The sequence below is a fragment of the Octodon degus genome, unplaced genomic scaffold (assembly GCF_000260255.1).
Source record: "Octodon degus isolate 3935 unplaced genomic scaffold, OctDeg1.0 scaffold00212, whole genome shotgun sequence".
Classification (NCBI taxonomy): Eukaryota; Metazoa; Chordata; class Mammalia; order Rodentia; family Octodontidae; genus Octodon; species Octodon degus.
The window spans coordinates 2826524-2838054 of record NW_004524788.1 but is presented as its reverse complement, the minus strand read 5'-3'; the positions used below and the strand labels follow the sequence as shown (position 1 = coordinate 2838054).

Below are 11531 nucleotides of genomic sequence, written 5' to 3'. Positions count from 1 at the left end.
GGGGGATTGAACCGCGGTCCCTGATGCTTTTGCTAAGCTTGTTCTAAGTAGGTGCTTTAGACCACTGAGCCATCTCTCCAGCCCCTTTTTTTTTCTTTTTAAAAAGGTAAAACTGTTAAATGCCAGAACTGTACTTTTTCAAAGTTCAGTAACCATTTGGAGCATTGTAGTCTCCACAGGATAACTCGCTGTAAGTGTAGGGACTTGTGGGCAATTTGATGACATCCTGCCTTTCATGTATAACCCAAGTTCTGGGGCCCCTTTCCTTGGTGTGCTGGATCTGCTAGGCAGGCTGTGCATCCCGCCTCCCTCAGCCCACATGCCGTCAATCCGTTTCTCTCCCTGAGCCCTTAACATGGTGAGGGCCCTCGTCAGGACTGGTAGAAATGTGATGGGACAGGCTGTCTGTTAACGTACTCATAGCAGGCATGCAGTAGGTGCCCAGCAAGTGCTTGTTTTCTTCCTTTACTCAGAATGCATCATTGGCCATTTGTTATTAGGATAGGTAGGTAGGTGGGAAGGTAGGAAGGAACACAGACAGACAGACAGATGGACAGGAACATGGATGATTGATGTATGAGTGGATGTTATATAGATGGAAAAGTAGGTAGATAAATAGAAAGATAGGAAGGAAGGTAAGTAGATATAGAAAAATACAGGTGCCTCTTGACTTTTGATAGAATTATAGCCTGATAAACTCATTCTAGGTTGAAAATATAAATCAAAAATGTGTTGAGCTGGATGTCATAGCTTGTGACTATACTCCCAACAAATCTGGAGGCTAATCCTGGAAGATCATAAGCTTAAGGCCAGCCTAGGTGAGACAGTGAGGCTATGTCTCCAAAAAAAAAAAAAAAAAAAAAAAAAAGCACTGGATTTTCCCAACCTGCTGCCCTGGCGGCTTAGCAGCGGCACTCTCAGGACGTGGCTGTGTCTTCTGTGGAAGACTCTCCATCAGGCTGGCTCTCCTGCCAAAGGTGGGGAGAGGTGCTGTGTACATCTCTAGCCTGGGAAAAGATCCGAATTCAAAGTATTGTTTCTACTGAATGTACCACTTCCACCCCACTGTGAAGTGGAAAGCGTGGACGTGTAGACCAATGGCAGCAGACACTCTGCCCAGTGTCCGAAGTGGGGAGACAGGCGGTCCTGTGGCAGCCTGGACGTCCCAGACTCTGTATCGGCAGTGACAAAGTTATGGCACGTGTGCCGCAGCTGGCTGCTCCTGTCACTGAAAGCTCTAGAATTTTCGCTGTCACTGCTTTACGTGGAAACGGGGTGGGCGTTCTGTGAAAGTGGGAAATCTGGGCTCTTACATGAAATATCTCAGATGTTCAATGCAGACACCAAATTTTAAAATAGACGTCACTCTGTGCTGCAAGTACTGCGTTTTCCTAAAAATAAGACAGGGTTTTATATTGATTTTTGCTCCAGAGGACACAACAGGCTTTTTTCAGAGAATGTCTTTCTTTTTTCATGTACAATGATATAACTATCCAGGTACAAAACCCTACATTTATTCAAATACAGTCATGTCATCTTCTGGAATACCATCATAATTCAGTGAGTCCATCCCTCAGAAAACAAAACAATATATCCCTCTGGCAGATGTTCTTTCCTGGGGCTTGTTTTCAGGGTAGGGCTTATATTACAAGCATCCTGAAAAATCATGCTAGGGCTCATTTTCTTTTCTTTCTTTCTTTCTTTTTCTTTTCTTTCTTTCTTTTTTTTTTTTTTTTCTAGGGCTCATTTTCTGATTAGGTCTTAGTTTTGAGAAATAGGGTGTAGCTCAGTAGTAGTGCTTGGTTTACATGGGACTCAGGGTCCACTCTGTAGCATAGAAGACAGACAGGCAGGCAGGCAGGCCAAATACCACTTGGGCCAAGCATAGCACCTTGGTGAGCCCCAGCAAACACCCCTTCTTTCAGGCTGACCTACATTAAAGAGCATGGAGGAGTGTGGTAGGCAAGGTCCAGGGTCCACATACAGGAGGCCCACTGCGACCCCAGAGTCAGAGCATACCAGACTCCCTTTCTGGAGGTGGAACTGCTTCATACAGGGGCCCTGAGGCTGAGGGGTCTTGGGAGGTTCTGTGGGAACATCATGCATGCTGGGACCTCCAGGTAGGTTTTCTCCTGAGCCGGCAGCAGGGGTGGGGAGGGCCGACCTCCCTTTCTTAACCATCTCATGTTCCGTGTTGTTTCTTGCAGTCTCCATCTGCTGCTGCCTCTTCATCCTCTTCCTCTTCCTTTCAGAACTCACTGGATTCATCACGACAGAAGTGTAAGTCTTATCCTGGTGGGCAGCACGGGCTTTCGGGGACCCCAGTGAGGAGAGGGGGGTGTTTTGAAAAAGGACAGAAGCCTTTGAACCTTCTAACTTCTGTTGCCAACATTGTGATATCAGTCACTCTCATTTTTTAGTAAGGGTTTTGAAGTTAAACCAACTGTGAATGTTGCTTTAGCAAAGAGAAAGAAAACATTTGGGCTCAGGTGGGCTGGGGCCTCTGCCAGTCCACACACAAGAGAGACCATTCTCTCTTCTCTCCCATCCCATTCAGTGGCGTTTCTCCTCAGAATCTCACCAGGGCTTTCCTCAGAGTGGCTTCTGGTGGAAAGCTGTGGAGAAGGACCTCAGCCCAGCCCCTCCATGAGGCCCTCTCTTGTTTCTTAGGCCAGGCTTTAAGAGGAATTAGGGAGAAGTGGGGGGCTTCCTGGCAGCAAGTGACGTGCCACAGACTTGATTCATCTCTGATTCCTAGAATTGCCCGCTGTCCTTAGCCTGCTAAGCGCCTGGGGGTGTGTAACACACAATGCCATTGGAATTGTTTCTGTTGCTCTCTAAGACAGAGCTTCTGCGTTGGCCACTGGCTTCAAAGCCTCTTCATTCCTGTGTTTGCAACCCACAAAGCATGGAGCAGCTGAGCCAATGCTGGAATTTTTTTTTTTCCTACTCATGGAATTTCTGGTTTCCTTTGCCTCCCTTTCAACCATAGACACTAAGAAGCGGCAACTCAGCTGCCTTTGCACAGATGGCCCTGACGCTAGGCAGATCTTACCGCCTCTCACTTTCAGGTGGTCTGGGAGGAGGCTGAGACTCCCGAGATGAAGGGACCTGCCCTCTGTCCCACAGTTAGGTAGTGGCTTCCAAGCCCAGAGCGGTGCTGGTATCACCCCCACTGCATTCGTTTCTCTCTGTAGCTTTGAGAGAGACTCCTTCCCCTGTACTTCATTCCTGTTTTTTAACCCTAAGGGAACCAAGCCATAGGGGCCTAATACAGTGGTGAGAAAACACTGGACAGGCACTGGGAAGCCCAGATTTGCTCAAGCGCTGCTTCGTTGTCGTGTGACCTCAAATTACTGAACCTCTGAGTCTCAGGATTTCTGGCCAAATGAGCAAGAGTAGACCAGAGTCAAAGCTGCCATTCAGCTTTGGAAGAGTCTTTGTCTACTTCCCACAAGGTGATGTCTGTGGCAAGGCAGGGGTCACAGAATTTTTGTTTTTCTCTGCCCTGTCATGGGGGGTGACCTTGCCCAAGGCATGCATCTTCTGTTCTGTGCATTTGGGGCCCTTCAATGTCTCAGGAGTGACTCTCATCGTGAATCAAATCAGAGGTAGGAGCAGAGAGAGAGGCAGGAGTTTGCCACTTGCTATTGAGAGTTAGGAAGTCGGCACTACGTGCTGGGCAGGCACTCTGTGCCCTCCCTGGGCTTCACTCTACTCTCTGGGATGGCGAGGGGATGCTCTCCAGCCCTGTCATGTTCTCAGTAAGGTACACAGATGAGAGCAGCAAGGGCCAGGCACTTAGACTGGGGGCTTCAAGTGTTGTAGACAGGAACACTGGGGAGTGCAGAGAGGCCATGAGGCAGGGATTACCTGGTGTACGTGAAGAACAGAAAGAAGGCTGACCTGTGGCAGAGTGGCACATGCCTGTAATCCCAGCACTTAGAAAGCTACAGCAGGCATGAGTTCAAGGACAGCCTGGTCTACATAGTGACAGTGAGTTCAAGGACATCCAGAATAAACTACATAGCAAGACCCAGTCTCAAAAAATAAAAAGGAAGGGTGACGTGACAGGCAAAGTGAGCCAGCAGAGAGGGTGGAAGGTGGTGTAGGTACAATCAAAGCCCTGGACACAGCTGAGCACCGGAGGGACTTACTCCTTGGGTGAGGGCACTGGGCCAGGTCTGGGTGTTCACTGCTGCACACTCAGAGGAGCTGACCTGGCAGTGTTGGACAGACAGCAAACACGGAGACAGAGCTACACTCCACTCATCCCACAGATTCTTGGGAGATTGATTCCAGGGCCCTCCCAAAATAGCAAAGTCCTCAGGTTCTCAAATCTCTTCTACCAAATGGCCTACTCTCTGGATATAACCTGTATGCATCCTTCTTTATATTTCAAATCATCACTAGATGAACTTACAATCGCTGTTGTAAATCATGCAAATAACTGTTGTATGATTTTGTGCAGAGAATGACAAGAAAAAAGTCTGTATACGTTCAGTACAGACACACTGTGTGTGAGTGTGAGAGCGTGTGTATGGGTGTGTGTGTGTGTGTGTGTTTGTGGGTGGCTGGTGCTGGGGATAGATCCTAGGGCTCTGCACATGCTAGGCAAGTACTTAGCTACTGAGTCACCCCCAGCCTTCCACAGATACAAAGAGGTGATTGTGTGTGATTTAGTGGTATGCAATATGTGCTGGAGAACACAGCACAATGGGGAAGGAGATGTAGGATGAAGAAGCCGCAGGGGCTATTGGGATATTTGAGGAGATTAAACAGATTATTTAGCAGAAAGATATTTAACCTAGTGCCTGGTGGACTGTGGTAGCCACTGGCCTGCCAGTATACTCCCTACTGAACTCTGAGCAGGTTTGGGGGCCACTCTGCTCCTGGCAGGTGATCCACGCCCAGTGGATGTTAATTCCCTCACCCCTTCCCTGTTTGTTTCAGAGCCGGCTTCCTTGACACCCTGCTAACAATTCAGTGTGGAATTAGTCAGCTCAGCTAGTGGTGAGGTTGCAAGGTAGGGCACTGGCAAGTGAGTTCTGACGTCAGAGCAGGGGAGGAGGGCAGGCGGTGCCCCACCTGCTGTGCACCTGGAGTGCTCCCAGTGCCCCAAACAAGCATGCCACCAGCAGCTCACCCCAAGCAGCTCTGCTCAGCTGTTTACTGAGGGCAGGGCACAGTGTGTTCCCACTGCTGTCCCCTCCCCTGCCCCAGGACTTCCTCTTCCTGCCTCCTGCATAGATCCCACCACATCCCCAGAGAGGAGTGAAGCTGAGGGGCAAGAGGAGGCTTAAAGGTGCAAGGGCCCTGATGGTGTATGCCTTGTGTCTGGGTGGGGACTGACACACTTTCTTTTTTTTTTTTTAGTGTTGGTGGCTGGAGCAAGGCGGGGAAGCAGGATGAACAGGGAGTCCTGTCATCCACAGCAGCATAATGCCCCAGGGGCTCTTCCTTCCTTGTTACCTCCTTACAGCAGTTCAGGAGCTGCCCAGAGCAACAGGGACTGAGGACCTAAGCAGCCCTCAGAGTGAAAAGGGATTGTCCCTTTGGGGATTTACAATCATGGACACCTCTGATCCCTAGGAAGCCCTGCAGGCTTGGCAAGAACTGAAGGTGACCATTTCTTTTTCTGGGTGGCAGGCCCTCACAAGTCACTGAATAGCCACAGGGTCAGCGCCCCTCTCTCACCAGAGAATGTAATCCAAGGAAATGAGGTCACCGCCAGTTGGCTCAACATGGCTCCAACCCTGGCCTGTGGTTATCAGTGACATAAGACGCTTATTCTGGCCTGGCCCCATAGGGAGGAAGGCGTGTTTGTTTGGGCGGTTGGGCTCCAACCTGGGCCTTAGACAGACCAGTGATTATCCTTGGGAAAGTGGCCCCGCAGGATGTTCTGAGACCGTGTTTTCAGGCGCCCAGTCCCCTTCCCTGAGAAGGTGGCCACAGAATGTTCCAGTCTTTGGCTGTTCAGTCTCCAGATGGCTCTTAATTAATAACCTGATAAGGATGTATAATAATAATAATATGTAGCTACTAGAAGTCTCCCCTGATAACTTGTAGTATAACATGCCTTATAATACTTTCCAATGTGATTTGCCATTCAGTGACCCCAGGCTTGTTTAGCATGCCTGGATTAGGGGCTGAGGGTATAGCTTAGTGCTAGAATGCTTACCTAGCATACACAAAGCCCAAGGTTCCATCTGGCACTCAAAACACAAAAACAAAAAATGTTATATTTCTCATTTAATTGTCGCAAACCCCCGTAGGATAGCTACTTCTGTTAGCTCCACTTAAAAGCTAGGAAAAGTGAGGCACCGCCCAGCTAAAAGCCCGTGCGGTCAGTGGGTGGAAGAGCCTGGGCCCAGCTCAGGTCCGTTGCCAGCTCCAGCCCAGCCTCCGCACCTGCCCTCTCATTCCACCCATCTGCTCTGAGCAGTTTGGAGCCATGGGCATGTGGGAGTTGGTGCTTTGGGGTTGGAATAGTTGACTAGATCACTTGGTTGCACCCTTTGGGAATGAGGCAGCCAAGCAGGCAGATGGAGCTCAGGAAGTTGGACCTTGGAGGCTACCTGGAATTGTGTCCTTACCTGTGTCTCTCCTGTGGTGGGCCTGAAGGTTAACCAAGGGAGGATTTGGGCCTCCCCCTAAGCCCAGATTAATGGCTCCAATCCTGGCCTGTGGACCAGAGCTGGGCACAGAGCCGGGATATCACATTGGGAGCATTAAAGACCTCACTCTTAGCAGTGGCAGCCTTGACAGTTGCTGAGCGTGGAGGGACATGTACGCCTCAGAAGGATTGTCTCTTTTGAAAGTAGTTTGGGGCAGGACAGCCTGAAGGCCCAGGTCCCAGGGGTCCTGGTGCTGACCCCAGGGTGAGGGGCTGAGGATCATGGGCCAGGCTTTGGAGCAGGGGACAAGACAGGACTGATCTGGAGACACCCACCGTGTTGGTAACAGGTATACTTGCTATACTTGCTGAAGGGGCAGGGTTTTAGGTCTAGGCCTGGCGTGCTCCCCGCATGGCTGACAGCCATCCCCTCCCACTCCCCCCAGCCCGCACTGTGGCCTGGCCTCGGCTGCTGCGATGTAACTTTCCATTCCATCACATCGTGAAGCATGGAGGTCAGTAACTTTGGGCAGGAATCCTAACTATTCAAGTGCTCTTCTAAAAGCAAATAAAATTGTTTTCCATAGATGTCATCAGACTCGCGTCTTGGCCTAGAATTTCAAGGCCCTCATCTACATTCCGCCTACATTCCCCACCCTTACCTCCGCAGCCCCTCTCTCCCCCTGGCCCTATAAGGCCAACTCTTGCCCACCTCCTCCCCACGCACTCAGGCCACACAGGCGCCATCTGGCATCCCCCACCTGGAATTTGCCCCCCATGCCTCTGCTAGGGCACACCCTCACACTTCCTGGGACATCTGAGCAAGAACTCCCTCTTGCGTTCCCACTGGCTTCACAGTAGCTGTAAGCACACACCCTGTGTGGAGACTTTGGCAGTCCTGGCTGGTGGAGGAGTCAGATGTCCCTGGGGTGAGGCAGGTACTACTGCCCACCACATGTGACAAGTGAATGTGATAAAGGGAAGCTTGTGGGGTACAAAAGGAGTGGACCACTGAAGCTCTTCCTGCTCCACAGGCACTAAGGCCTTGGCTAGGGGGCCTCTGAAAAGTATCAGAGTGTGTCTAGGGCCATATGGCCCTCTGCTGTCCCCATCTCTGTCCCAGCCAGTCAGCACAAAGCATTGGGAAGGGCTGTGATCTGGGCTCAAGTGCTCCTGAACTGTGTCATCCTGGCCCACTGTGTACCGTGTTTCCCCCCCGAACTGCTTCCTCTGGGTAGAAAGCATTGGAAAACTGTCCAGCACTGGCTGACGGTACATATAATGTGAGATAAGATGCCCCGTGGTAGTGTATGCCAGTAATCTCAGTACTAGAGAGGCTGAGGCAGGAGGATCACAAGCATGAGCCCTGCCTTGGCAACTTACCAGCCTAGTGAGACCCTACCTTAAAAAATAAAATAAAATAAAATACAATAAAAGGGCTGGGATGTAGCTCAGTGCTAGTAAGGCCCTGCATCTAATTCCCAGCACTGCACAAAAGGAGAAAGAAAAGAAAGGTACCACGTGTGAGAGGCCCAGCATTGTCCCTGGCATGAGCTGTGTACACAAAAGTGAGACAACCTCAGCTTGGTAGGGGCCTTAGAATATAGCAGGCAGTGCTACGTCAACACCTTCCACACATCCAAGTGTGCGGTCTTCCCCACGATGCTGTAAGGGCGGTGCTGTCGGCATCCTCATTACCTTTACCTCATGAAAAATTCACATTGGTAATAATCATGTAAAAAATAGTGGGTATAAATTGAGCTCTTACTATTTTCTTTGTTTTGTTTTTTTAAGACAGGGTCTCACTATGTAGTTCAGGCTGGCCTCGAACTCCCAGTGACCCTCCTACCTCGGCCTGCTGAGGACTGGGATTACAGGTGTGCTCCGCCATGCTTGGCTGAGCTCTTACTGTTTACTAAGACTGTGCTCAGCACTTTTCTTGTTCTCATAGCTTCAGTACAGGTAGTTGGTTCCTGGTACCTACCCTTGGGGACTGGGTTGGAGACCTCCACCCCCCGGAACAGAAAAATCTTCTGATGCTTGAGCCCCTTGTATATACTAGCCTAATATTTGCACATAACCCACACACGCTCCCATATACTTTAAATCATCTCTAGAGGATTTATGCCACTTTATATAGTGTAAATGCTCTAGTCATTATGCTATTTCATTTGGGGAATAATAATTTTAAAAGCCTGTATGTGTCTAGTACAGGCTCAGTTGTGTGTGTGTGTGTGTGTGTGTGTGTGTGTGTTGTTTGTTTTTTACCAGATATTTATGATCCATAATTGGCTGAATCCGAAGATGTAAAACCTGCCAATACAGAGCATCAGCTGTACTATGGCGGCCCCAGTTATATCTGGGGAAATTGCAGCTGGTGGAGGCCAAGCCCCTCTCCAGCAGCATCAGCCAGGAGATGGCTGAGCCAGGAGTAGAACTTGGGCAGCGTGGATTTCCCCCATGATGCTATCTGCTCTTTACAAAGAACTGTGTCCACTCCTTGAGAGGAAGAGATGAACTATGGAGCTCCCTGGCCCCCATAGCCTCTGGCTTCATCCACCAGTGCCCCAGCAGCCCTGTGAAGTAGCCAGAATTTTTATCCCTAATCTCTTCTTTCTTCATCTTTTCCCCTCTCCCTTCTCTCTCTTCCTTATTTTTTCTCCTTTTGAGTGCGGTACGTAGAACTTACATGTCACTTACATGCAGCGGAAAGGAGAGGCTCCTGAGTTTTCCCTCTTGTACCTAAGTAACCATCGTGTCATCAGACAATACATTTCCACCTCTTGCAAGGTTCCCCTGTACACCCCAAGCCCACCCATAATCCCACAACCACTACCACTATTCTGGCTTCAATTACCATACAGCCATTTTGCCTATATTTAAACTTCATTGAAAGCTTCTTCAGTTGTTCAGATGAGGAAACTGAGGCTTGGCGAGATGAGGCAGTTTGTCCCCAGCATGATATGGCTTCTGAGAGGCAGAGCTAGGAGGTGTGCTCACCTCCATCCACTGCCTCCAAAGGGTCTTCTTGTGGCCTTGCTAGGTGTTGATTTTTGAGAGTCCCCAAACCGCAAGGATGCCACAAAAGGCATTTATTTTTCTTCTAGGTAGGCTGATTTTTGGCCTTTTAAAGTCAGTTCAGCCCCAGCCATAAGGCTGGCTAGCCTTGGCAGGCCCTGAGGAGAGGTGGCTGTGGGCAGCAGGCCTGTGGCCTGGCTGGGGGCAGCAGGAAGCCAGCAGGCCTGGAACATTTGCCTTGGACAGGGAAGGCGGCCATAGTGACCTCATCGGGCGGCGCAGGTAATTGAGCCGCGTTCATCCTGCGGCCTGGGCCCCCAGAGGAAGGAGCCTGGGAACAGCCAGTTCGGCCTTACATAACCAGACTGGCCTGGGACCGCAGTGCGCCGGCCTCTCAGCACCTTTGTTCTGGGTGGCCCTTAGCCCGGGGAGCTGGCCACTCTGGTTATTCTGGTTGGGAGGATGGGGACCTGTGCCCGGGTGAGGCCTCCTGAGGCCGCGCCGATGAGCTCACCACCGCGGCGCCGCACCTGGGATTCTTGCTTGTGGCTGAGCTCACCTCCCAGGATTGCCAGGGGATGACATCATCCCACAATCCCCCAGAGATGTGCAGAGGCCCAGGCTCGCCAGGTGGGAAAGGTGAGTAGCTTCAAGGAAGGGCCTCAATCTGGGCTGGGAAGGGAGGCCGGGGGCTCTCCCGTGGTGACCATTCTGTTAATCACCTAGAAATGTCATTACTCACCTCCCTCTGGAGTTGGGAACCATGGCTGGGGTAGACGTTGGGTGCTGAAGGCTGAAGAGAGCGATTTTCCTGGCTGTCAGGACGCCCGTTCTGCTCTGGCTTACCCGGCCTTAACCCTCACCACCCGAGTCGGCTTCGTGCTCTGTGCAGTCCAAGCTGGTATATGAACACTGCCAAGCACCAGCCCTCCTTTTCCAGCCCTGCATCCTTTGGCCTCCAGCACCCAGGCCTCTCTCATTTTTTCCCTTGATTCTTAGTACTGAGAAGAAGGGAGGCAGTACAAGCTCTAAAGAACCTGGGGCTTCTCTCTACGGGCTCAGCCATTTCCTGCTGTGTGCTCTCTCTGAGGATGGAATGCACCCTCTCTGAGCCTCAGTTTCCTGGGTTTGAAATGGGGATCAAGACACTTCACAGAAGCAGATGGGATGACATGCATGTAAATATTGCTTCCCTGGTTGCTGCCCCCATACTGACACCAGCACAGAGGGCTGGCGGTCCCGCAGTCTGAAGGCTGGGCCGCAGTTGTGGCTGTCATGTCCCTGGAAATGTGCTTGGCCCTCGAGGGATACCAGTCCTGACTGCCTTTCTTAGATCACAGCTCCTTGTTAACTGAGGACTGGCTGTATCATGCTGGGTCCCAGCACACAAATTCTCTCGCCCCAGCCTGACTCATTCTTTCCTGAAGCCATGGCCATTTCCAAGCTTCTCTTGGAATTTAATTGTTTAGAGCAGGCAGTCCTTTATTTCATAGTGTGAACGGGACCTAAAGGACCACTGAATAGATATGTGGGACTTTTTTCTTGGTCTTTTTAAGACAGCGTTTTGCTCTGCAGTTAAGGCAGCCTTGAGCTCACTTTGTAGCCCAGACTGGTCTCAAACTCCCAACGATCTTCCTACCTCAACCTCACAAATGCTGGGATAATAGGCATGTGTCACCATACTAGGCAAATGTGGGATTTTTTTCAAGATTGATTGATTGATTAGTGGTACTGTGGATTGAACCCAGGGCCTTCACACCAAACTATATCTCCATCCCGTTCTCTTTCTTTTCTTTCTTTTCTCTCTCTCTCTCTCTCTCTCTCTCTCTCTCTCTCTCTCTCTCTCCTTCCTTCCTTCCTTCCTTCCTTCCTTCCTTCCTTCCTTCCTTCCTTCCTT

General features: G+C 50.5%; 1 protein-coding gene across 1 annotated transcript in view; it reads left to right on the top strand.

Moving 5' to 3' along the window:
* Positions 1 to 11531, top strand: part of Ergic1 (endoplasmic reticulum-golgi intermediate compartment 1) — a 107555-nt gene that overhangs the window by 57140 nt on the left and 38884 nt on the right. The window contains exon 3 of the mRNA XM_004644839.3: positions 2208 to 2280. Coding sequence (XP_004644896.3) covers positions 2208 to 2280 — 73 coding nt within the window. The remainder of the gene's footprint in view (positions 1 to 2207; positions 2281 to 11531) is intronic.